This window comes from Syngnathus typhle, linkage group LG4 (assembly GCF_033458585.1).
Source record: "Syngnathus typhle isolate RoL2023-S1 ecotype Sweden linkage group LG4, RoL_Styp_1.0, whole genome shotgun sequence".
Classification (NCBI taxonomy): Eukaryota; Metazoa; Chordata; class Actinopteri; order Syngnathiformes; family Syngnathidae; genus Syngnathus; species Syngnathus typhle.
In genome coordinates, this window is record NC_083741.1 from 18,339,178 (window position 1) to 18,363,909 (window position 24,732).

Below are 24,732 nucleotides of genomic sequence, written 5' to 3' on the forward strand. Positions count from 1 at the left end.
ATACAGAAAAATACATCAAATCCACACAATTGCAAACTTATTTCTCGGATAAGCTTTTTTTTTTTTTTTTGCACTTTTATTAGACTTTGCTCATATTCATGACACAAGTACGTACGTACCTAAAAAACAGATACTTGATGAGGCAAGGCAGCGGGGCCACGGCTATTGGAAACAAAAAAGTTACAAAATAATAATGAAGGCAATAAACAATATCTCCGTGGCACAGCGCCCCATCTTGGCAGACCGGCTGCCCGGCCTCCACTCCCGCCACTCGTGTGTGTACATGAAGGCAGCAAAGTGGGCAGGACTTGCAGCCCTCTAATTTTTCAGCAGATTGTACATTTTGGACAGGAGATTCCCCTTCAAGACTACGCCTTCTACATTCTATACCCGTGGGAATGGCAAATCAAATACAAAATAAAAATAAAAGTCTACTTCACGAATGCCAGTGCTTTTCAACATTATACATGTTTTCGCCATTTTTTTGGTTTTCTTTTAAAAATCTTTGGATGTGCCGTACTGTAATACCCATTTAAAAACAATAGAAAAACACATATACATACAAACACTGGTCAACAAAGTTTTGCTTTTTTTGAGAGGGGGTGGCGGCAGTGTTTAAAACACATGGAAATGCCTCACAAGCGTAACGCTGTAACAAAACTTTTTTTGTCTTTACTTTCTCCCCCCTGCTATATACAAATCTAGAATTTCTACAAATACATAAATTAAATTAACCCAGTAGTTAAGGGGAAAAAAATATTTAACTTAAGCAACCACAACACAGTAGTAGAGAAAAAATAGTGTGGGGTGGCGGAACACAACATCACAGCAATTGGTTTTACCCTGTTAAAAAGCAATAATCTACTATCACAGATGAACCACTGAGAACCAGAATGGGCCAACTCAATTTTTACTTTTTATAATTTAAGTGCAGAAATGAATAGAGTAGGAATATAGTGGTTTATTTCCAATTTTGACATATGGGGGCAGTCAATTTTTGTTCTGAGCATTTTTTCTGTAGCTGCATGGGTAATGTTTGTGCATGTTTGAATAAGAATGTTATCCATGCTCGTACATGAAATATTGATATATTTGCCTTTTGTAGACAACTGGTGTACCAAATCTTTACTTGCAGCCATAGGGTGGTAACCCAAAACCATTAAAGAGAAAAAAATGAGTTAGCTAACTGTAGTTCTCAATGACTCAAAAATGATCAAAAATATCAACCCTGAAACACTTCTTAAAAGAAAAAAAAAAAATACAAAAATGGAAAAACACGGTCGCAGAAAACACGCAAAGGAATGGTCACCATGAGGTATTCCGAGACATAGTGGAAATAACATGCACGGCCAGGGTGAGAGAGAGAAAAGGTGAGAGATAGAGGAAGGGAGATTTTGGGGAGAGTCGCTTTGGTATGTTTTCATTGCATGCGTTGGCGATAAAAAAAGCACCATAGTGTGATTTGAAACAAAAGAAAAAACAGGGGGCGGGGTTTCCTTGGGGAGTGGCGGCCCTTCGACAGGCTTGAGGTAAGTCAAAGGAGAGAAACGAGGTCAAGAGCGGTTCAACACTTTGGTTCAAGCAAGGCACTCGTCCTGGGAATGTGAAGGAGGGGGATTGCGAGGAGGTTGATGTGGGTGTGCTGAAGCAAACAGCAACCAGGAGGCAGACGTTAGGAGGACGCTCAGTGGAACCTCTAAATATGAAAGTTGGAATTGGAGTAACATTTAGCGCAAAACAAAAACGGATTCTGCCAGTGTTGCATGAGTATACCAAGTGGTACACAGGCTCCCTCTAGTGGTACACAAACATCTAAGTACAATTCAGTTGTAGTTAACTTTCAAGTTCATTTAAATTTAATTCTTAAATGGTATTGAACCTTTTTGTGCAGGCCAATACATTTCAAGTAAATCTGTGGGGAAAATAGTTTTCAAATTTATCAGTATCAAAATTCAAACCGAATGTTACAATGGGCTTACAGCAATATTAAAGAGTTTTTAGGAATCAAATGAACATTTAGAGCTAAGCATTCTGTTAGCTGGTCGTTGGTCCAAAAGGTTTAAGAACTATTTCTCTAAAAATGTGGCAAACAACCTCAAAGAATGAACGTAATGAATGGAAAGGGTTCCGATAATGGATAAAAAAAGGACAAGACAACTTTTGACGTGACTTATTTTAAAGAGTTTGGTTTGACTGAGAGGTTCCACTGTGTATGGCTACTAGCAAAGAACCACGTTTACTAATTTTCTTGACAGCTTTAACATGTTCTGTGCCAAATTTGGAGATTTAAAGGGGAAATCAACCCAATATTGTCTTTGCAATAATACGCCCCCACTAGTCTAAACATGATATTCAGATTTTACAGTGGTAACGACCTATCGATCATGTTTTCTTGATTTGGTCATGTGATGTTTGTAAGCTACACATGGATTTTTCGGCCTCATTCCGACACATTCCGTGTTTAGACGAGTGGGGGCGCATAGAACACGTAAATACAATTTTTGACCGAATTTCCTCTGCATATGTGAAATATGTCCATCCGCAGAATCTACTCATCTTTACAAAAAAGCAAGCAATTTTTTTTTTTTCCCGGTCACAAAATTTGAAAAATAAATGCTTTTGTTGTATAACGATAATATTTTTGACTACATGAGTATGACTATCTGTAAAGCTGGAATCGAGAGCAGGAGCGCATTTGGCAAGGATAGGGTGTGTGTGTGTGGGGGGGGGGGGGGGGCTGGGGGGTTGTACAATAATATTTTTATCACCACTCACAGAGGCCGTGCATTGAAAAAAAAAAAAAGCAACAACAACATCTTTGGTTATCTTTGGTATCATCAAAGTGATAGAAATCACATATGGAACTTGAGTGAGGTAGCATCTTTGGTTTCACACTAGAAAACATCAGCAGGTGACACGTTGTTTTGGTGGGTGTTGAGGAAGCGTCTCTATCTCCCCCTCCCCCCCTCTGCTCCTTCTGATAAATGTAGAGCTGCTAACCATGGCCTTGAGGAAAAAGAGGAGGTGCAAGATGACAAGGGGCCCGGCTGGCTTATTTATCAAACAGGCTACGCTTCTTCCCCCTGTGTAGTGCTTTCCTCCTTGTGCTGAAATGCATAGCTTTCCAGGCTTTGGATTGTTGGGGGAAGGGAAAGGAAGGTGATTGGACCATTGATCTTCTCCACTTGACGCCTTTGATGGACACACAAATCAATACGATAAATAAAAGCAAAACACTAAATTTGGCTCACAGTGACAACACGCTTTGATTGGCCTTCGCAGCGAGCGTTAACAGTAACATTCACACCGCTCGCGGCGAAGATACAACTGATTAAAAAGGCATCTGTAAGGCAAAAAGCTTGACGCTCCTGTCATGTTAAATTAGTCAAAAATAATTACGGGTGTAAAGTCACTGCTAGTTCACATACATTTTTCTCTTTGGTTAAATGTGAGCTGGGATCAGCTCCTGTTCCTGTCTTGACCCTGAACAGAATTAATGCAAAAAAATAAATAAATGGATAGACTAAGAATATTGCAACGTGGACAATGTAGTGGTTCACATAGTGAACTCTGGTACCAATATAATACCCAATAAGACCCCAAACAGGGTAAACTCTCCAGAAAATGGATGGATGGATGAATGAAGGGACACTGATGATTTGAATATGACTGCTGCGATTAACAACAGCTTCTAACATGATACTAACAAAAAAAAATGGAAAGATTACAAATGTTGCACAGGCATTACTGTAACAGTTTACCTAGTTGACTCTCATGGAATCCCCCCCCCCCCTACTTATAAACTGGACAATCTTATGTTTCTACCATGACTATGAATATGGTAAAAAAATGGATGGATAAGTGGTTAGAAATATTGCAACGTATGCACACAGCAGAACCCCGTACATAATAAACCTCAAAAGAAAGGTGACTTAACAATATGGATAATGTAGTGGTTCACATAGCTGACTTAAGCCCTAAATCAGCATCAGAACATGTAAGGATGCATGACTAGGAATGTTGCAACTACAAACTATCATCTTTGGTCAATAGCACTGCTAGCGTTTGAAGTGTAGTGTGTGCACAAGTGAGGCTTTGGTTTCTCTTGTTTAAAAACGACGTTTCAGCATGTCGGAAGGAAAGCACTACATCGCGATCCGGGGTGGGAATTTTGGGCTAGCTGTCTACGCTATGGGATGGGCTGCCCGCCCCTGAAATTGTCCACAGATTCAAGAAAAGAGAGCAGGGATGAAACAAAACAAAAAGCAACAATCCAGTCGCTCCTGTGAGATTTACGTTTCTTTGAACGCTGATTGGCCAAATCCCACTGGAGCTCCGTAGAGCAGACTGATTAGAACCTCCATTTTGGGAGTCAGATCGTGACAGCGGGAAGGGGGTTGTCGTAAAGCTAGAGACCGGTGCGGTAAGTGAGTACGGGGGAAAAAAAGGGATGGGGGGGTGTGGTCGTCTTTTTGCAGTAACACAAACATGTCAAAGCAGGTCAAACAAGAAAGAAGTCGTCTTTGGTTTGTTTTTTTTCTCATCTTTGGATACTATAAATATTAATATAGTACAGATTTAAGGGCAAGAACGGGAGGTCTTTTGTAAGGTTCTTTTAAGTTTTAAAGCTTTTCCACCGAGTCGAGTCCATGAGTAAGGGCCAAAAGTGCCTTCCCGCTCCTTCTTCAGGCTTTGGTGCAGGCGCTGAGGCCGATGCCGGGCGGGTGGCCGGAGCCGTCGTCGACCCACTTGTCCAGGCTGCGGCGGCGCGCGTTCATGAAGAAGTTGCTGACCGTCGCCAGCTCCAGGCCCAGCTGCTGCGCGATGGTTATCTGCAGCTCTTTGGACGGACGCTTGTTCTCCTTGAAGATGGCGTGGAGGGTTCGCCGCTGCACGTCCGTGAACACCAGGCGGGGCTTCTTGGCCGCCGGGTTGCCCCGCTCGCTGCGGCCGTGGTCCTGTTCCTTGCGCTTGCACGCTGAGGAGAGGCCAGTAAAAACAAGAGGAAGCAGGAATGTGAGTTGTCAGAGACAGCTTTCAGGGTGACTCAAATATTACAAAAGATGACGATCGAATTATTCAAACAGGTAATTAATTAGGTAATTAGATAAACAAATTAAAATTAAAAACATCTATTCAGCTAATGATACAACCCCCACAAAAATCTTTGCACCGTGTTTATTCATTCATTCATTCATTGATCAGTCAGATTGAAATATTTGAAACATCTCTCAGTACGATGTAAGTTACTTCTATAGCACTGCAAGACTGACAACAACAAACGTGAGTCTTTTGACCTTAACGGCTACTTGAACGTCAATACACTTTGAACATAAATGGAGCCACAAGGCAGGGAAAAAGCTTCTTACACAATTCACTCGCGTAATTATTGAAAATTCACTGCAACATCATTGATTTATTGATCCCTGTGGGAAATTTGCTGCCTTATGCTGACTCTTTGGGATTAAAATGAAGTTGAATAGAAAAAGGGATTACTATTGAAAATATGGAATATAAGAATAAAAAGCTAACAGGTATCGTTAGAGCTTCACAGTTGAGAGGTTCTGGGTTCGAATCTTAGTGAGCCTTCCTGTGTGGGTTCAATTGCATATGATACTGTCATTCATGTCTACAAAATGGCAATGACGTTTTTATTTATACGCTACAGCGCAGACCGCGGTGACAGTGTGACAACGGCGGACGCTGTCCATGGTGCTGAAAAGAGTCACTTGCAACTCTGAAGGCACAAAAACTCGCAAGTGTGCTCGTAAACACATTCACATCTATTCGGAATTTCTTTTTTATGCCCAGACAAAAGTTTGGTTTAAAAAAACAAAACTTTAAACCTATTTTAAAAAGAAGACAAGATGAATGCTATCACGCTGCATCTATGCATAGGTGAGAGCTATCAATGCACTTATAATATTCAAATTGTCGAAATGTGAATACTTCAAAAATTGCAATAGGGAAACTCCAAACAGGAAGTCCGAGAGTTGAACCCGGTCAGAAGCACTTGACTGTGTGGCGGTTGTGGTAAAACATCACACAGAGCCTCTATTAACACTAGAAATTCAACGATGCAGCTGATGTGGCTGCCATTTTTATCACGTGCTGCTTTCTAAAGACTTACTTTTCCCACTCAGCGTGACTTATAACCGACCAGGAGGGGGCAGACTTGGGTTGCTCTTAAGTACATTGAAGGCTACATTAGTTGCATCTGATAGGAGCCGATTCAAGTAAATTCCAACATAATGCTATAATGCTTAGTTTTGCTTGATATGTAGATAAACAGATCATCTAAAATACAAGCACAATAATAAACATGCTGCTAAATAAACATCTCTGACAATGTCTCAAAGCACAACCAGTCATTTCCACCAGCTTATCTTCAAGATCACATTTGGCTTCTTCATATATCTCAGCAAACCAAAAGAGGGGACAACAACAACAACAACAACAACAACAACAACAACAACAACAACAACAACAACAACAACAATTACTAAAATCAGCAATACTTGCACCCAAGACTGCTAAATATTAACTGCTAGTGCAAAAGCTGCAAAATAAATCAATTGGAGTGAAGGCCATGCAGACAGCGGCAAAGACCTGGCAAGGCCTGGACCTCGTCTCGCAACACACACGCACACATGTACGCACCTACACACACAGACGCACACTGTGGTTGCTAATCATTAAAAGCAACAAAGATAACTCTAGACACTGTGGTTCGATGGGGAGACTAGAAGTAACAATGCATTTATTATATATACATAGTACACGCACACACGCACGCACGCACACACACACACACACACACACACACACGCACACAACCACACAAATACCCAGTACTAATTCTTTTCTTTTTAATTATAATTTTGAAATTGTCCAATTTCCCAGAATACTGTTAATATTTTGGTGTATGTACAACATTTGTTAAATGTTTAATGAGTTTTTATTTCTACCCATGCCTATTTATAACTGTGATTCGTGAGCCATTAAAAATAAACAAGAACATTTCTTCAATAGTGTGAATGATAATAATGAAATCTTATTTGAAGATAGCTCAATGTAATAGTGACTCAAGAGCCCTAAAGTGGACATTTTGTAACAAGATTAAATCAGAAATAAAACAACGACATATTACTAATAGACAGAATCATTTCCCTGCATGCACAAGTTTAAATGCGTTTTGTGTTTTTCTTTTCTAGTTAATTGTGAATAAAGTTCCCAGAGACACACACAAGGGCAGAAGCCCGGAGAACTAATCAATTGCGATTACATACACAAGCATACACACGCGCAAGCGCGCGTGCACGCACGCACTTTCAATCCAGTCTGCAGACCTCTCCTCATTGTAAATCCCCAAAACCACACGTGCAACCCATCGATTAGCCTCATAAACTTTAGGAAGAAAAAAAAATCCATTTGTTGCTCTGTGAATGTGCAGCGTGCATGCGTGCGTGCGTGCCTTAATTGACTCCTGACTACCACAGGGACAAATTAATACAGAGGTCTATCAGTTAATTAGACGTGGAAAACACCCCCCCCCTCCCCCTTCTCAATCTGGAATAAATAAACATAACTACCAATGAACTGCAGTGCATTGTAGGACAATAAAGTCCCATTTAGGAGGGGATACAAATCACCACGTACACAAAGGCATCCAGACGCAAATTTACACTCAGAACAAGGCCAGAAAATGAGGCTGCTCGGTTGCATGTATACCAAAATAAACACTCACGATTCCTCGTGTTAGGATCGATTTACTTTACAAGATCACGGGTCGATATTTAGAGGTAAAACGATACCAAAAACGTGCACACAAACACCCGCCACATATCAGGCCATTTGAATTGGAATACACAAACATGCGCTTGAATTCATCTTAGCAGTCAAATACTAAAATATTTCAAAATAAAAATCACAATATTGACCCTGAAGGCTACTCGCTGTCATTTGATCGTGTTAAAAAAACTAGCATTTGAAAATCCCAAAGCAAATCCACGCAAAAATACAACAAGCATGTAGTTCGATTTCGATTAAAGTCAAATATACTAGAATTGGGGCACGGAAAATAAATCACCAACGAGCCGAAAATACTATGAATAATTACTAGGTGAATTAAAATGGAGGCAAAACAACACAACGAACAAAGTCGAATATTTAAGAATGACAAAGGAAACCATGCACGTTATCTGGCCCATACCGTGATTACGACAAAATAATACTAAGTTCCCAGCCCACTTGACCCGCTTATTGATTATTATTGATTGCTTAATAATAGAGTAGCCTCGAGAGTCAATGCGAATAGCTGCATGCAAACACTGAAAATAGAATAAAATGTGGATTTACCGAGGCTTCGCTCACCTGCGAGCCTGAGCGCACTCATGCGCTGGAACTCAGGCTCCTGCAGCCACTTCCACATGCGGCGGAAGGTCTCCCTGCCGGACTTGAGCTTAGACCACGGTTTGGGGTTCCTCAGCAGGTCGGACAGGGTCCCTTGGGACCGGCACAGAACCCGCTGGGCAAAGATGGCTTGGGGGATGCTGTAGCGCTTGAGCTCCGTGGTGATTCTCTGCGCCACCTCTTTGGTATTCACCTCCTCCATCTGTCCGCCGCCGCCTCCCCCTCCACCGCCGTTGATGGCTCCTTGCTGGCCGAGCGCCGAGGCCTGCTCCCGGCCACCTCCCAGTGCCTGGCCGTGGCCCTGCGCTCCGATGTGGGCGTGCGGATGGTGGTGCAGGCCGTTCAGCTGCACCATCCCCGCCGTGGAGCTCATGTGCTGTTCCGGGTGACGGCCAAGCATGGCTGGATGGTGCGCCTCGAAGCCGCTGGGCGTCAGCATCTTCTCTCCCGGCATGGCGGCGCCAGGGTGGGCATAAGGCGGCAGACCGGCTTGGCTCGTATGGATGCCCGCCAGACCGGAGCCGGACAGCGGGGAGAGACTCTGGCCCATGCAGGGGTCCTTGTGGTGGTAGGCAGGGTAGAGAGTGTTCATTGGAGCCAGGCTGCGGTCCTCCCGCATGAGCGTGAAGCTGCCGCTGACGTTGCCCGGGATTCTCTGGTGCGGATGCGGGTGATGGGGATGCGGGTGCGCGTGGTGGTGGTGGTGGTGATGGGGCGGGGGAAACTTGTCGGACACGGTGGAGATAGGGGGCAAAGGCTGCAGCGGGGTCAGGGTTGTGTAGGTGCTGCTCGCGCTCATGCCGGGGGCTTCACACATGCTGATGGCCGGGTGGAGGTGTCCCGGGTGGTGGTGATGATAGTCTCCGCCGTCCAAGAGTGTTGCCATCCCCATGGCGCGGTGGCTCAGCCCCCGCGGGGTCGGACGAGAGTGCGGACTGTGGCCGCTCAGCAGCTCCCCGTGGCTGCTCACGGAGTCATGGCCGTGCAGGTCGCCTATATTTTCCATCGACAGCTGGGCATTCATGGTCCAGGCGGTTCTGTGGACCAACCATCTATGTGACCTGCTTAGCTTGCGCCCCCCCCGCCCCGAAAGTCCTCAAAGTTGTTTTGATCTTTTTCTTATAGTTTGAAAACTCACACTACATCGGTTCCGGCGTCTAAATCCACGTTTTCGTCATTGATAAATAGATATATATCTTTTAAAATTTCTTGTATTATTTCCTTCCTTTGTATAAAGCCCCCCCACCACCAGCCAGCTGTCCTTGCGCTCCGGTCGGGTGCCGCGCCATCTCTCTCTCTCGGTGTTTGTCTGGGTCCACCACCGCAGCCCATGCACATGCGCACGACTCAGCTCTCTCTCTCTCGCTCTCTCTCTCTCTCTCTCTCTCTCCAGCAGAGGCGCGCCCCTAGCGTGACGTCACACGCCTTATTTAAGGAAGATAGATAGCATTTTGGTTTGGACGCAGTTTTAATTATTGTCGGGGATATTTGAAAGGAAAATAACTAATTGAACACATAATTTAAAGTTAATTCGTCCTCTCTCATTTGGAAGATTTTCTAAATAGTCGCCATTACAACAGCCTTTCATTTTCAATCCACTTTAAATCACGCAATTAGGGTCCAGTCAACTTCCGGGTTCATTTGCAGCCCTCCGCCTCCCCATTCAAATACTTTTTAACCCCTTGGCATACAACCAAAACATGTCATTGATTGGATTCATGGTCGCCTCTGAAGTTCACTGGCACTTGTTCATTAGTGTTGCAGCCCCCCTCCTGGATGACCCCCACCTCGCTCCTAACGCCTGTTTGCTTAGAATGTGACAGTTTAAACCAAACGAAGGGACACTAGTTTGCGGTACCGTTGCCTTTGATAGAAAACGATGAGCAGATGTGTCTATTGTTGAAGTACAAGACTTAACGAACCGAGCACTGTATGTGTGTGTGTTTGTATATGTCACACTGAACCCTACAAGTTAAAAAAACACTTTTAATATTTAAATGCTGATTGCACGAGTTTGACGTTTCTGATATAGGCTTGGGGTGTGTATTAGTTTTATTGAAAAATAACTAAAACAGAGGAGCTCTCAAATACGTGAAGTCAAGAAAATGGATTTTTAAAGTTGTTTTCTCAATGAATTCTTCATTTCATGCATCATGTGTGGACAGGGATCTCCAAAAGCCAACTATTTGTGTGCAACCCATTAAAAAGTCAATTTTTGGTCATATGTCCCCCTTTAAAATGACGTCAGGAGCCGTTTAGTCTAAAATGGCGGCAGGCGAGGTGACAGCTTGCAGCGGTCAGTGTCCTGCTGGACCCCCCCTCGATACTGAATGGGGGGACGTGTCAAAGGTGACGCTTCAAGACTCCTAAAGCCAACATCTGCGAGTGTGTAGGAGAGCGGGGGCCGCTGGGTGGGCAACAGATTAACCTTTCAGACTTTTCCCTGTCCCGGACCTGCTAAGGGCCCCCCCCGCCCGCATCTGTCAGGAGGTCCCGACAATGGACGTGGCGCTTCCTTGAAACGAGTCAAACAAAAGAAAAGAAGATGCCAAAGAAAAAAAAGGAGTTAAAGAAGTTAAACCGTCTCTGATGTGAAGTCAATGCCAACGGCGTGTGTGTAACGTGTGTCCGGACAGAAGGAGACTCAATTCCTTCCTGAAAAAGAGCGTCTGGCCTAGCGTGCACAGAATGGACATGAGCACACACACAAATGCAAATTAACTGGAAATGCCGACACGCTGTCAGGGAACGTATTGGGACTTTTGAGGTCAATGTACACAAAGCTTATCAGCAATTTTACAATATGACTGTTTTCCTTTATAGCTTTTAGGGAGACAGCTTGGGAATCTTTTACATACAAATGGTCATTTTAGTTTTTATAAATGAATACATAATAGAAAACACGACATAACAATTACAATAGTGATATATACTATGAACATTAATGGCTGAAGTATATTTATTTTTAGACTTAGCGGGCCAGAATAAAGGTTTACATAGGCTGACTATGGCCCACTGGCCATAGGTTTCCTACCATTCACATGCTGCACAGATAGATACACATCAATGTACTAAAAGTTGATACACTCGTCGTCCATAGAAAGTCCCTGGATATATGAGGTTTTCTGCTATTTTCAGTTATTGTCACACTTTTTTTTTTTTTTTTTTAAACATTGTTTTACAAGTCTGGCTTAGAGGTGTTTTCATACAAATATCTACGGAGATCTTAAACCAAGGCTTTGCTCTTGTGTATTTAGCCTTAGGACATCACTGACTGCAATTGATGGTGACTCCATTTTTTGTGAAGGTAACTATCCAGACCCCAAAAAAAGAAAGTGGGTGAGACAGAAAGATCATATTGAAAACATTAAAAAATAGTCTTACCCATCCTGCAAACATTAAACAAAGGCTATTGAAGCACACTTTTTGAATATTTTAACAATAATAATAATAATAATAACAATAATAACAATGATAAATTGACCATATACTTCTGAACACAACATGCTGCCGTTGTAACTGTATTGCTGCACCTTTTCAACATCTGCACATTTCATTATCAAAAGTCTCTTTCTTTCTCTCTCTCTGGATGGATAAAACAAAATACTAAAAGGCTGGCCTTACAAGCCATCTACACATTCTCATACGGATCGATATGCATCCTTCCAGGACCTCGGGTGTGCGTGTGCGCGTGACATTTTCTTCATACAGACACTATTTCTTGCAGAAAAACACGCACCGCCCAACATGAATTTACATCAATTAGCAAGCGATTAACAGCGCGCACATTAGTTAAGCGCATGCGCAATTGTGATCCTGAAAATAAAAACACCGTGAAGGCAGCCTGAGTGATTTGTATGATGGCTTCCACGCTGATTATTCACCATTCCCGTGCAGGTGGACCAATATGAGGAGCGCAGATCAATAGTGAGTCACACGTACTGCACACAGACCTACACACACGAACACACACACACGCACGCACTCACACGTTGAAAATGAGGGAGGGGGCGAGGCAATAAAGGACATTTGCCAGTGTAAAATTTAACAAATGAACCCATATGTGCTCGTTTGAAAGGAAACAGAATTAGCCTTTGCAAAAGAAATGTCATTCCTTCCGTTATGATCCTTTTTAAGAACCCATAAACAAAATACCACTTTACCTTTAAACGTCCATCAAGGTAAAGCTGCCTTTTAAATATGATTTAGGATCAAATCCTTCACATTTAAAGCCTTAAAGCCTTAAGCAAATATGTTTAGAAAATGCTGGAAAGCCCCGATTTTTCGAGTTTAAGGGGGGAAAAGTGCATTGCGCGAGGGCTGCGTGGCCTTCACTGCGTATTTGAAGTGCACAGGCCTTGATAACACAGCATAATCGATACGGAATACATTTAGAATTCCTAAAGGGGGGCTCAAGCTGAGGCCTTTGAATTGGTGGAATAAATAAACAAAGCTAAAACAAATATTCCTCTTTTTATTTATAGAACCCCGTGTTGCATTTCAATAATAATAAAAACCTCAAGGTTTATAGTAAGAATGATTCACAGCCGATCTCGGGAATCCCTTATTAAATATGATCTGTAGTGATTGCATTTTTAAAAGTATTTACTCTATTATAGTATAGATAAATATGAACTAGTAAAAATGGTGACTAACCAAAGTCAGAAAATATCCCACTTGAAGAAAAATTGCTTTCTTCTCATGGTGCAATGAAACACAATATAAAATATAGCTTATTTGTAAAAATAATATTGTGTGTTGGTTTGTAAAAATTTTTTAAATGTATATTTTATTCAAAGTATAAAACATCAAAATGTAAACAAATCAGAGTAAAAACTAATCTATTAAAAAACTCAAATAAAACGATATAAAAATGTATTCCCAGCACGTTTGCGGGTTAAAACAACAACAGAGACGGAGGATATTGATTAAACTCCCATCAAAATCTCAAAACGACTAACTGTCCAAATGGTAATAAATAATTCAAATAAAAATAAGGAATACACTTGTTACAATATATTTTTGCTATAAAGTATAATGAACGAAAATTTGTATTTAATCGCAAATAATTAGTTCTCAATCCTTCAACAATTAGATGACAGAGTGCTGCCTTGCTCACGGGAAAGTCAAGTAATTGCCTCCTGCTTGCATGCAGGCGTGTGCGACGTTATTCCGCGTCACTTGCTTGCATTCGTGCACTCTCATGTGCAATTAACATGGCTTCGTTTGACATTAAGGGGCTACATATGCCGCTGCATGCTGTCACTGACTCCAACTATTAGGCCACACACTTGGGGCGACAAACCTTGTTAACGATTATCAACCATCAACCCAAATTTATTGAGCGCAAAACACGCTTCATTTACCACGGTTTTAATTGCGTTCATTCCGGCATTTTCTTTTTTAAAACTGCAAATCAAATGATTTAAATACGCTAAAAAATGGGGTTTGAATTATTTATCAAAAACTGACAACATTCAATGATTTGTACACCCACCGGACACTAGGCACACTTTTAACCGACACACAAAATTCTCCCCTGTGTTCAATTCTGAAGCATTAATCTAACGCGATGCTTAATCGTGCCTTGTATATATAAACAGGATCATACAGGGAGCTGTCCCTAATATTTTGATAGCAAATGCTACTTTAAAATATGAAATACGGGAGCGGGATTAAACCACGTGGCATTTATTGCATGAATCGTATTTAACTGACTAAATTTGTGACTATCCTAATAAAAAATAATCTCCCGTTTGGTGTACATTTCATGGTACAATGAACCGATTATAGATTAAATGTAAAGCTAAAACGAATAAACATCATCTTTACACTTTTTAGCATCGACCACTGTCATCATCACGTGTTCTCCCTTGCAGACAATCAATCAATAATTGAGTCAAATGCAAAATCATGTTGATACATTACTGGATCTTGCAGCGTGTACCAAATGAAGTGGCTTTCAATGTTTAAAAATATATGCATGGCCATATAGTCATCGTAAAAAAATAGTTGTATTTTATTTAGATGTATGGCATAAGTGTACCTAATGTTTCGTCTTCGTCCTGTATGAGCACTTTTATTCTCCATATTGGCTGCCTTAAACGGAGGAAAAATCAATAAGTGACTAGCGCTCACGGGAACATAATAATACGAAGAATTAGGGCATTGAATGAAGCGAATTTTTCACTCTCAAAAACAAAATGAAAACAAATATGTTTAACGGGCGGGGATGGCTGACCAGTGCGGCACTAACTCATCGGGCTGTGGTGCGTTCAAGTTCACGTGCGGATGGATACAAGGCAAGTGAGGTCTTGTCTTCTTGCTTTCAAGTGGTCTCGCTAGGACACGTAAACGCACCACCCGAGCCCACACACACTCACGTTCAACAACTCTCACGCACACACAGACAAGCCAGAATTTACCGCATAGCCAGAATGTGTCACGCAGCTCTCCGTGCGGCATGTCATCATTCAGAAAAGAAAATCCTCATTTTCCCACCACCCTCTGCTCATTCCACGTCCTGCGTGTTTCCCCATTACGGCATTTTTGTCCACGTTGCAGCCATCCTATCGCGGGATAAAACAATCAGCATCCATGGCGTGGTAGTCGTTGAAAAAAGATCCAGAAAAAGCAGAAAAAAAGGCAAATAGCTTGAGGTTTTCCTGTCCCGGCGTCTGGTGCTTCTCTCCGGGCGTGCTTGCATTTGAATAGCCGGCCGCTCTCGTTATGGATCCGCGCCGCGCTCAAAGAGAATCACTATATGCAAATTTTTCAGTATCAATCGAAAGGTTCGATCCGCCTTGCAGCGTCAGCCTCCCTTTTGGATATAGAGAGGCTGCTGCAACACGACTATGCACGTGTAAAAACTAATGATGCTCATAAAAGGTTCAAAAGAGTCAAAACCTTGTCTTTAAAAGTGAGGTATATGGTATAGCTTGCCGTGGTGCATGACAAAGTAAACAAACGATTTTTTTTTTTAGACTATAATAATATTATATATACAGCTGATGCAAGCACAATTAACCTCAATTTGATGACTTTAACAGGAGAATTATTCAAATATCAAAATTTACATGCAGGTGTCAAACCTAAAGCCTGTGGACCAAATGCATGAAAACAAGTCACCCCCACAACACACAAACATAACAATATTAATAATAACATCGTTGAATGAAGCAAATAGTTCACTTTCTAAAATAAAATGAAAAATACAAACAAGTATATTACTGTCATTATTCACCCAAAAGTTACAGTTTGCACATATCTGAAAATGATCACAATAGTATTAAAAATGTGAAAATATGTATTGAAAAAGATTTATCATGATTCTTTTTAGATCACACTTCCATATTTTCCTATGATAATGCTCAAAGACGCACCAGTGATTGGCTTGGAGATGTCACATGACTCTATACTGACTTATAGTGTGTGTGGTTTCCATTTCCGATACTGGTTCCTTTCCCAAGAAAAATGTAACAATATGTTTTCTTTTATTGAATTGTGGTTAACACTGAATCATCCCAAAAGCTGTTTCTAAAATCTCAACCCCTTTGTTTGACAGGCCTGCATCTTCTGGCAGGTGTACCTAATGTTGTGGTCCATATTGAGGACGAGGATGGATGCAATCAAGGGGGCAAGGAGAGGTGAAAGCAAAGGCTACGGCCGAGCGTGTGGTCAGGAGGAGATAAAGCGGCCAGTGCGTTATCCATCTGTCTTAGGGTTAGAGTTTGACCAGCTGAGGGTCAGAGGTGAATGCGGGTCACACAACCCCTTGCGCTGTCCTGAGGAAGGTCTCCATGGTCAGTGCACTAAAACACTCACCCAATTTCTCTCTCTCTCTTTCTCTCTGGATTCCAGGTTCTTGACTAATCAGACCATTTGAACTCAATTGCTAACCAAAACAGCAGCCCCTGCTGAAGTTTCCTAATTTGGATTTTCTCAACTCTAATCAAATTTGAGTTGCAATTGGGTAGAATAGCACCTAGTATACTTAAAATTCTGAATGTTGTGCTGTTAGTATACCGTAGAGTATGAATAAAAATCCAAGCATTGATCAGTCATTTGTCAGCGTCATGATTGAACGGGGGCACGGGCTCATCATTTAGAGGCTTTGCTCACTTCTCTTATTTGAGATGCAAGTCATTTTCTTTCTCGCCAATTACAGGACTTCTCATCTGTTTTTGTCACTCTGTATGACAGTGCCATAAATCTTACGCAATATGTCAATTGGAATTTCCCCATGTGGGACAAATAAAGGAATATCTTCTATTATTATTAAGATATGTAATTTTTGGCTGAAAAAATGTTTCTTTTTAGGTGGGGTGTCAATAGCTTTGTTTTTAAATGTTTCTCTTGATTGCATAATATTTTCATTTTGTTTTAAAACATCAAGAACTTCATTGATGCAGGGATGTCACATCAACGATTTTAAGTGGCCCAATACTTAAGTAAGGAGAAATAATATGTTCAGTATCAGCAGCATTTACACTAAAACGATAAATAATTTGTTTGTTTTGGTTAACCTGCGCTTGTCTGACACAAAGAATGCTAACTAGTCACAAAATGTTTGACGATGGACTCAGCACGACCCTGAAACAGATCCAGTCAACCTCTGTTCAGATGCAGTTTGATGAGGAACAGTAGCCCCTTTTAGCAAACGTTTGCGTAACGCTGCCGTAAAAAAACGAGTTCATGGCTTTGTTGTTCTTTCACTTGTTTGCGCACGACTTTACAACGTTGCTTCATGCATGACTGTTCTCTCCTGATTTTAGATTTGGGGTTAGTGTTAGGTGACTAGTGTTGGTTCACTTACCTGACTTGTTCGCCGCAGCAAAATATTGGGAACCCCCTATGGGTCAATTTCTCATACCTGATAGGATCTGAAAATATGATAAACAGGAGCTGAGTCAAAAGTTAATGTCAAGTTTGTTCAATGAACAGCAGCATGCCCCGAGAAACTAACAAGCTCAGCGGCGGCGATCTCTTTAATAATGCCGCAGGAACCGGTTTGTCCCTCACCATCGGTTAAGACCCTCTCAGCCACTTACACGAGGAAAGTGGCACGTTTAATAGGCAGGCTGGACGGGCAGTCAGGAGCGCAACGTGTGCGCGTTTAACAAGGCGCTCAGTGGTTATGTCAAGCATTGGCGTCTTTTACTAGTCTTTGAAAATCCATAACGCAGATGTACTATGTCCTCTGTCTCTTCAGGTGTGTGTGTGTGAGCAGCCTACGACTGTGCGCAGTTTGTCTAGATGGTGACAAATTGTTCATTTGTTCGAGTTCAGTAGAATTTCATACTAAAAGAAATGTTGCGTCATCGTAAATCAAATGACACTGGCTATAAGAACTTTATAAAAACTGGTCGCTAAAGAGATTCGGGTTTGCTTGTTCACTTAGACATTTCCTGGATCACCGAGGATGACAAGACTGTCCCATTTAGACGGAGAAATGATCATTGATTGCGATTCATGTAGCAACAAGAGAACAATTATTTCTCAAAGCAAAAGACAAAATGCCATACTTGTGTCTGTTTGCTTGTGAGTTATCCGACTCCTTGATGGCTCCCAGAAGATAAACCGATGAGAACGTACCACTTTTCGTCAGGGGTGAAGATGCTCTCTGTGACTCTAATGACAAACAAAGCAAGAATGAACATTATTCCCGATAACAAAAGCATATTTGTTTGGGTGCGTGACTCTTAGTGTTGAAAAGGTAAAATGCATCCATACAAATTGTATTGGATGTGATCTCGGAAAGGGGTTGGGTGAGGGCAGGTCCGCGTGGGATTAATAGGGAAAGTGTGTGGCATAAGGACAACAAACGCTGCATTTAAAAGAGGATTACATGGCTTCCCCTGTCATTGAATAGCGGCCGTTATGGGATTACGGCCAGAACTTCCATCTTGTCTCATCAGCATTGCAGCAAAGGACTATGAGTCACACTCACTTGGAATGAACTCACAGGTGAATTCTCGCACTATTACACTAGATGTGACAGGAAATGTTTCATTATTTTAACTTTTTTCTTATTACAGTTCTGTTTCTTAGAGTAAATAGTAACTAATTACAAATGTTAAGCATAATTCAAGTGGGGCAAGGCCCCCGAGGCCCCCTTCTAGCTCCGCCAGTGCTTTTTAATTTTTTTGGGGGGGGATCAACTGCATACTGCAGAAAATCGAAAAATAAGAGCGTGACAAAGTAATTAATTTGATTATTTAATTAATTAGATTAAATAGATTCATTTTTAGTATATTCGAGATGCATTTTTCTCAAGGGGCAGAAACCTCATAGAAAATTATGCACAGCTGCTCCACTGGGAAAACATACTTGAGTGACATTTTGCTAATAAGATTGCTCCGGTATGGGGAAGATTTAAGTAGACACAAAACTAAATTGAATCAAAACAATGCAAAACAAAACAAAAACATGACTCATATCACGTTTGGCTTCCAGACAACAAATGAATGACACTCGTGCGAAGACACGACGGGCTAATTTAATAAGCCTTACTTAACAGTGGGCTGAAAGTGCGCCATAGCTCGCTCACAGACACATTTTCACAAATGAGACATTCATGAGGCACTTCGCACAACAAAATATTTGGTATACAAGACATTAAGACGGACTTATTGACGTACTCCACTTTATTACCATAATTTAAAAAATTGTAAGTACATACCAGCTTTGCTTAAATCAGTGACTTTAACTTTCAGATGACTAAAATTAGAATTATTTATTATAAATATATACCCTGGATCAATAAAGGCATAAAAGAAAACTTGCCCATACGGTCATTGAATATTTTAACATGGCAGAAGTTTGAGTCCAAAACGTATTATTCGATTTCCATTATTTCCCATGTGAACTTTCGTCAATAAACATTTGGAAAGTTATTTGTTGATAAAAACGGACGTCAGTAACATGTCTAAATCCACCCTCAGGCAAGTATTTGTACTCTGTACTCTTTGCAGTTAAGTAAATAGACTCCCTCCCCGGCTGCCAGTATAGTAGCAAATGCACTGTGTGTCTTGCACTGAACTGAAAGCTCCCAATCGACAACACGCACACGCGTACACACTCGGGACAATAGCCAATAGAGATTTAACAGTCTCTCATGATATCCATCGCTCATTAGTCACCGTTATGCCACTTTGATGCAGACATAATGGGCTTCAGAGGTGCGCGCTGGCTTTCATAAAGAGCCCTGTTTAGCAACGGCCACACTTTAAATGCTCTTAATGTGCCGCTGAGGTGCGGGGAGGGGCCGGTAAATCACAGCAGGGAGGCCGAGGTGGGGATGTGGTGGTGGGAGCTGTGTGTGGAGGTAAAGAAAGGAGCGATTAGATGGGAGGTTCAGGGACGACGAAATCTAAAATGCGTGTGTGTGTCTCTGCCCGAAACTGATGTGCTTACACAGCCCTGTCCACACGCACGTAGACATGAGCCTCTTGTTAAAGTCCTTTCTGTTGCGAATACGTGTACACGGACTGATTTACTGTGTGTGTGTGTGTGTTATCTGCGCCGTTCCCAGCAATGCCAGTGCAAACAGACAGAGGCAGCTATCAGCGCCTCCATTGTATTCATCCCATCACTAATCTCCAATGGTTGAATCATTATCCATGCACTGGCCTCTGCAAAAGGGCCACGTAAACACTACCGGGCTGTCACCGAACGGCACCGGGCCTCAACGTGTGACCCAGAGATAAAAGAGCACACGCAATCCAAGTTGAGCCACAACATTGGTATGTCGATACAAGAGCTGTATGCAAAATGTTGTCTTTTGAGCAGCTCTTGAAATGACAGTTGTATCAAATGAAGAGACTGTTAAATAGAAAAACACACGCACGCACGCACATCAAGCTGTTGCCATATACAGCTCTGAGAAGCGTTCATCATTGGCCGCTGCAAATCTAATTGCAGGTAAATGTACATCACGGTCGCTCTCCGCCGTCTCCTGTGTGGTGGAGGAGATGGGAGGAGAGGAGCCCGGCGACATGGTTAGTATTGGTCGGGGATGACTGATCAACTTAGCCCGCAGAGAAGCGCCTCCCTCCTCACGGAGACATTAGAACAAGTAGTCGGCATCGCCGGCTGCGTTGAAGGCGGATCTTGCTAGAGATGCCCACGCTTGATCGTGGCGCATTAAGCTGGAGGTAGTCCAGACCCGGCCGGCTGAGGGCTCGGCCATCTGAGATCTGATCAGAGGTTATTAGCAGTAAAGAGCCACCGTGGATGAGGGGAGGGAGTCATCATTTACAGGGTCAGATGCTGGCCGCACTGGAAAACACGCACACACGCATGACAGTAAAGGGGCGGCTCATTACTCAATAAGAGCTCAGGTTTCCAGTTTAGGCCTCTCCATTAGACCCCGAGTTAGGAAGAAATGAATGGCTGCCGCTCCTCTGCACTCATAAAGCATCACAGCATCCACAGTGTGAGGAGGTGGCTGAGGTTCCGTGTAAAGTGTGTGTGTGTGTGAGAGGTCCTAAGGGGTCTTTGAGATGGAAATGTCCAGCTGGCAGTCCGTCTGCTGCCTGACCCCTGAGCTCAAGGTCAAAAAGCCATGCCCCCCCCCCACTTCTCCACAACCCCGACCAACTGACCAACATAAACATATGGGCCTCATCCCTCAATGTGTGTGTGTGTGTTTTGAACGGGAGGGGTTACGCGCTCCGCCTTGAATGTGTGTCTAATTGATCATTTAATCTAGTTGACATCATAATCCCTGACGCGTGTTTAACTAACTAAGAAGGAGCGCGGAGTCATTATCTCATCCGGACACTTTAATGACAAGGCATCCAAAAATCCGATCAATCTATGCACGTGTCAACAATCACGTTAAGTTGAAATGGATGTGGGCTCATGAGAGTGTGTGTGTATGTTTTTTTAAAAAGGTAATAGAATGAGAGGAAACAATCAATGCAATGATGGGATGGCAATTCAGAAAAGCATAGGTGGCGCGTGTCAACATGTTTTGTTTCGAAGCGTGGCGATGTCAATCACATTTAACAAAGAGAAGAGGACCTATGTGTGTGTTGTTGCTATTGATTGAAGGTGGAGAAACGTGGAAATGTTAGCAGATGGGACATTTTGTTGTGAGATGAGAGGAGTCCTCGTGGAAAAGCCACGACGCCGAGATGCTGCAAACGTAAGCTAAAAATTGCGACGTCTTTAAAATCTGCCTTTCATTCATTTTGCGATGAAGACATTTTCGTACAAATGGAAAGAATGTCAAAAGAAAGAATCCAGCCCCAGCAAAATGAACCCTTTAGTAAATACGATCAATCTTTGGTGTGTTGGTGATGAAGTGCTGCCTCGGCTAGTGAAAATATAATTCATGCTATCTTTATGGGCATGAAAAAACAAACAAAACATAATAAAATAAAACAAAATAAAACGAAATAAAACAAAATAAAACAAAATAAAACAAAATAAAACTAAACAAAATAAAATAAAATAAAACAAAATAAAACAAAACAAAATAGACAAAAACATCCACATTGGCCAGAATTGTTTCTCTCGATGCTCACAGGAAAACGAAGCAAAATCCTGTTTCTGTTATCTACACTGGATCATATTTAGAGCAGATTGTTTCTTCAAACGTCTGTCTTAGTTCACATTAGTTCATATTACACCAACAGTTCAATGGAGACAAACTCGACATACTGCAGCGACCAAACACGCACGCACACATCCAGCGCTACATACACACAAACAGAAAATCGTACACACACAAAGAGAAAAGCCAGGCAGTCTGGTGTTCCTCACGTTAATCTGACACAGAATCGATTTGATCCCTCGTCATCTCAATAATGATAAAAAAGATGCGAAATGCAATAGAATCTGCGGAAATCTAATATCCGCGGGTCAAATCGCTTAATGAAGAGCAATCTGGTTGTGCATGTTCACTGTTTAGTGCCGCAACGCTGTCTGTCAGCATGTTGTTGCCGGCCGTTCTTGTTTTTTTTTCTCACCACAGGATGAGCAGACCTTTGGCAATTGTCTCAATAACCCAACAAACATGCACTTTTTGGGGCAAGGGGGTTCAGGTCGCTGCTTGAGCTATTACAGACACTTAAATATCGTTTACGTTTTGCACACCGCACTGTGTTTATAATCAACTCACACACAGTAGAATGATGAATCAATTAATCGGCAATATATATAATATATGTTTGATAATCAATTAAACATTTTGAGAGCTTGTTTTATTTAAAATTATTTAAATATCGTGAATTCTGGACACTAAATGTGATCTGATTTCTGGAGCCTTCAATGAAAACGGACAGATTATCTTCGTGCTCAATCAAAACAGGGCAACCGCAAACCCCTGCTTTTATTTTAGAAATCAATCAGCGACAATTCCTGTCATCTCCAAACCAGTAACAGAATCATAATTAATTCATGCTTGGGCATTCCCTGCACTTCCAATTTGGAATATTGGCTTGTTTTTGAGGAGCGATGGAACTTAAAACGCAATTTATAAATACCAGCTCCATCGATTAATTGACAAAAGTTGGGTTAAAAATCAACAGATATTTGATTGTTTAACATCTGAAGATGTGCATGTTTGTCGGTGCAGCAATAAAAAACAGCTTTTCAAGCTCGAGTTGATTGTGACTGTGATTGGGAGTCTGAGCTGAGGCTTATAGTTGACTCGAAAAGACTTTGTTGTTTGCGTTCGCAATCATACCGTAACCGTATATGTGCTCTGTTGTGTGTATATGTGTGTGTATACCTATGTGTGTGTTGGTCCATGCTGTTATCAGTGGCAAGCCGCCATTCAGGCCTGCACCAAAATGAAAGGTTTTTCTCTATCACAAAGCAGTTTCTTTGTTTCCATGGTGCTATGATTCTGTCAAAATCCCAGAGAAAACAGAGGGGGGAGTAAAAAAAAAAATCAATGCCCCCCCCACTGTCAGCAGAGGCAGCAGTAGTTTCAACCGCCATCCATTCGCCATGTGTGTGTAGTGTGTGTGTGTGTGTGTGTGTGTGTTTGTGCGTGTGTGTTGGGGGAAAACAATAATTAAAAAACAAACTAATTAAAACACACGCACACACATACACATGGACTGGGACTTGCAAGTGCACAACAGCACATCGGCATTGGAAATCACAACAATCCAGAGTAGGTTGCTTGTTGTAAGCAAGCAGACCTGCTGAGAGCGACGAGAGTGGGAGGCGTAATTTACTCTCACTGGCCTCGTGTCTCCCAGCAGGCCAGTTTCATTAAAGTCCACTCGACAACAAGATGCACTAGCTAAATATTCTGACAACGATCTGCGCTTGCGGGCCACCGATGGAGGCCTACCGGGTTTGTCCTTGAGTGCTGGCGTGAAGCTGAGGTCAGAGTCCATTGCGATGCATGTGTGTAAAGGTTTGCATTGACAAAGTCTGATTGAGAGATCCTGTAGGTGGCGGTAAAGTGCATCACAGAAGATTGCAACTATTGGGTCATTGCCCCACTTGGCCACAATTTATAGATATTTCTGTCATGTTGTGCTACATCATTACTTCAAGGGAGAATTCTGCAATACAGCAACTTTTATTAAAACAAAATGAAATTAAGTTTTATGGAAACGTCCATGTAAAATGAATACATTGTGACCTTTGAAGAGTTTTGTTAACTTGCTTACAAAATGCAGTAAGACCTCACATTCCTCTGAGTAGCTGTTTATATCCCTTGATGGGTGCTGCTGTTTTGGTTAGTAACAATTTAGCGGGCCCCATAATAAAATCTCCAACATTGTCGTCAAATGTCTTTTTGGAAGTATTTGGAGGTTATTTCCCCTTGTAGACTTTCCAAAAAGAAATTGGTTAAATGTATATTTAGTTGTGAGTGTTTGTGTGCGCGTCTGTGTACCGCTGCTGATGGATAATACAAAACCATTAGTGTGTTTGTTTGTGTGTGTGTGTCCTTCTTAGAACTCGCGTCATGCTGTTAAAAAGCTTCTCTACTACTTCAAGGCTTCCCATAAACACAATGGATGGTCTAGAGTGTGTGTGTGAGGACACTTGCTGGTCTTCAAGGAAGCTGCTGTGAAGTTAGAGCAAAACAGGCCTGGCGTCAGACGCCATTCATTTCAAATGAGCTTTCACTGAAATAAAGAGGCACACCACCAAGATGTTGATGATGAAGAGGAGTAATTCGGAGAAGATGATGAAGAACAAGAGAGGAAATGGACTCATTGCTTTTATCTCTTTAGCTCCTTAAGGCTAAAGTAGTAGAGTTTGAAGCCAGTAAATAAAAGGAAAAAAGGGAAACGATCAATGATGGGAAGATAGCTAGGCAGTCTTAACAGTAAAGCCGACGAGTGA

At 41.9% G+C, this 24,732-nt stretch overlaps 1 protein-coding gene and 1 long non-coding RNA gene across 2 annotated transcripts in view; both read right to left on the reverse strand.

Annotated features, from left to right (window-relative positions):
• Window positions 1-2,776: 2,776 nt before the first annotated feature.
• onecut1 (one cut homeobox 1) lies at window positions 2,777-9,620 on the reverse strand. The gene is made up of 2 exons (XM_061276833.1): window positions 8,359-9,620; window positions 2,777-4,978 (listed from the first exon to the last, which is right to left on the reverse strand). The coding sequence occupies exons 1-2, from the start codon at window positions 9,434-9,436 to the stop codon at window positions 4,686-4,688; spliced, it is 1,371 nt and encodes a 456-aa protein (XP_061132817.1). The 5' UTR covers window positions 9,437-9,620; the 3' UTR covers window positions 2,777-4,685.
• Window positions 9,621-13,441: 3,821 nt separating this feature from the next.
• Window positions 13,442-24,732, reverse strand: part of LOC133152938 (uncharacterized) — a 50,552-nt gene continuing 39,261 nt past the window's right edge. Inside the window, exons 2-3 of the long non-coding RNA XR_009714213.1 lie at window positions 17,937-18,042; window positions 13,442-17,294 (exon numbers count right to left, since the gene is read on the reverse strand). This is a non-coding gene — a long non-coding RNA (uncharacterized LOC133152938). The remainder of the gene's footprint in view (window positions 17,295-17,936; window positions 18,043-24,732) is intronic.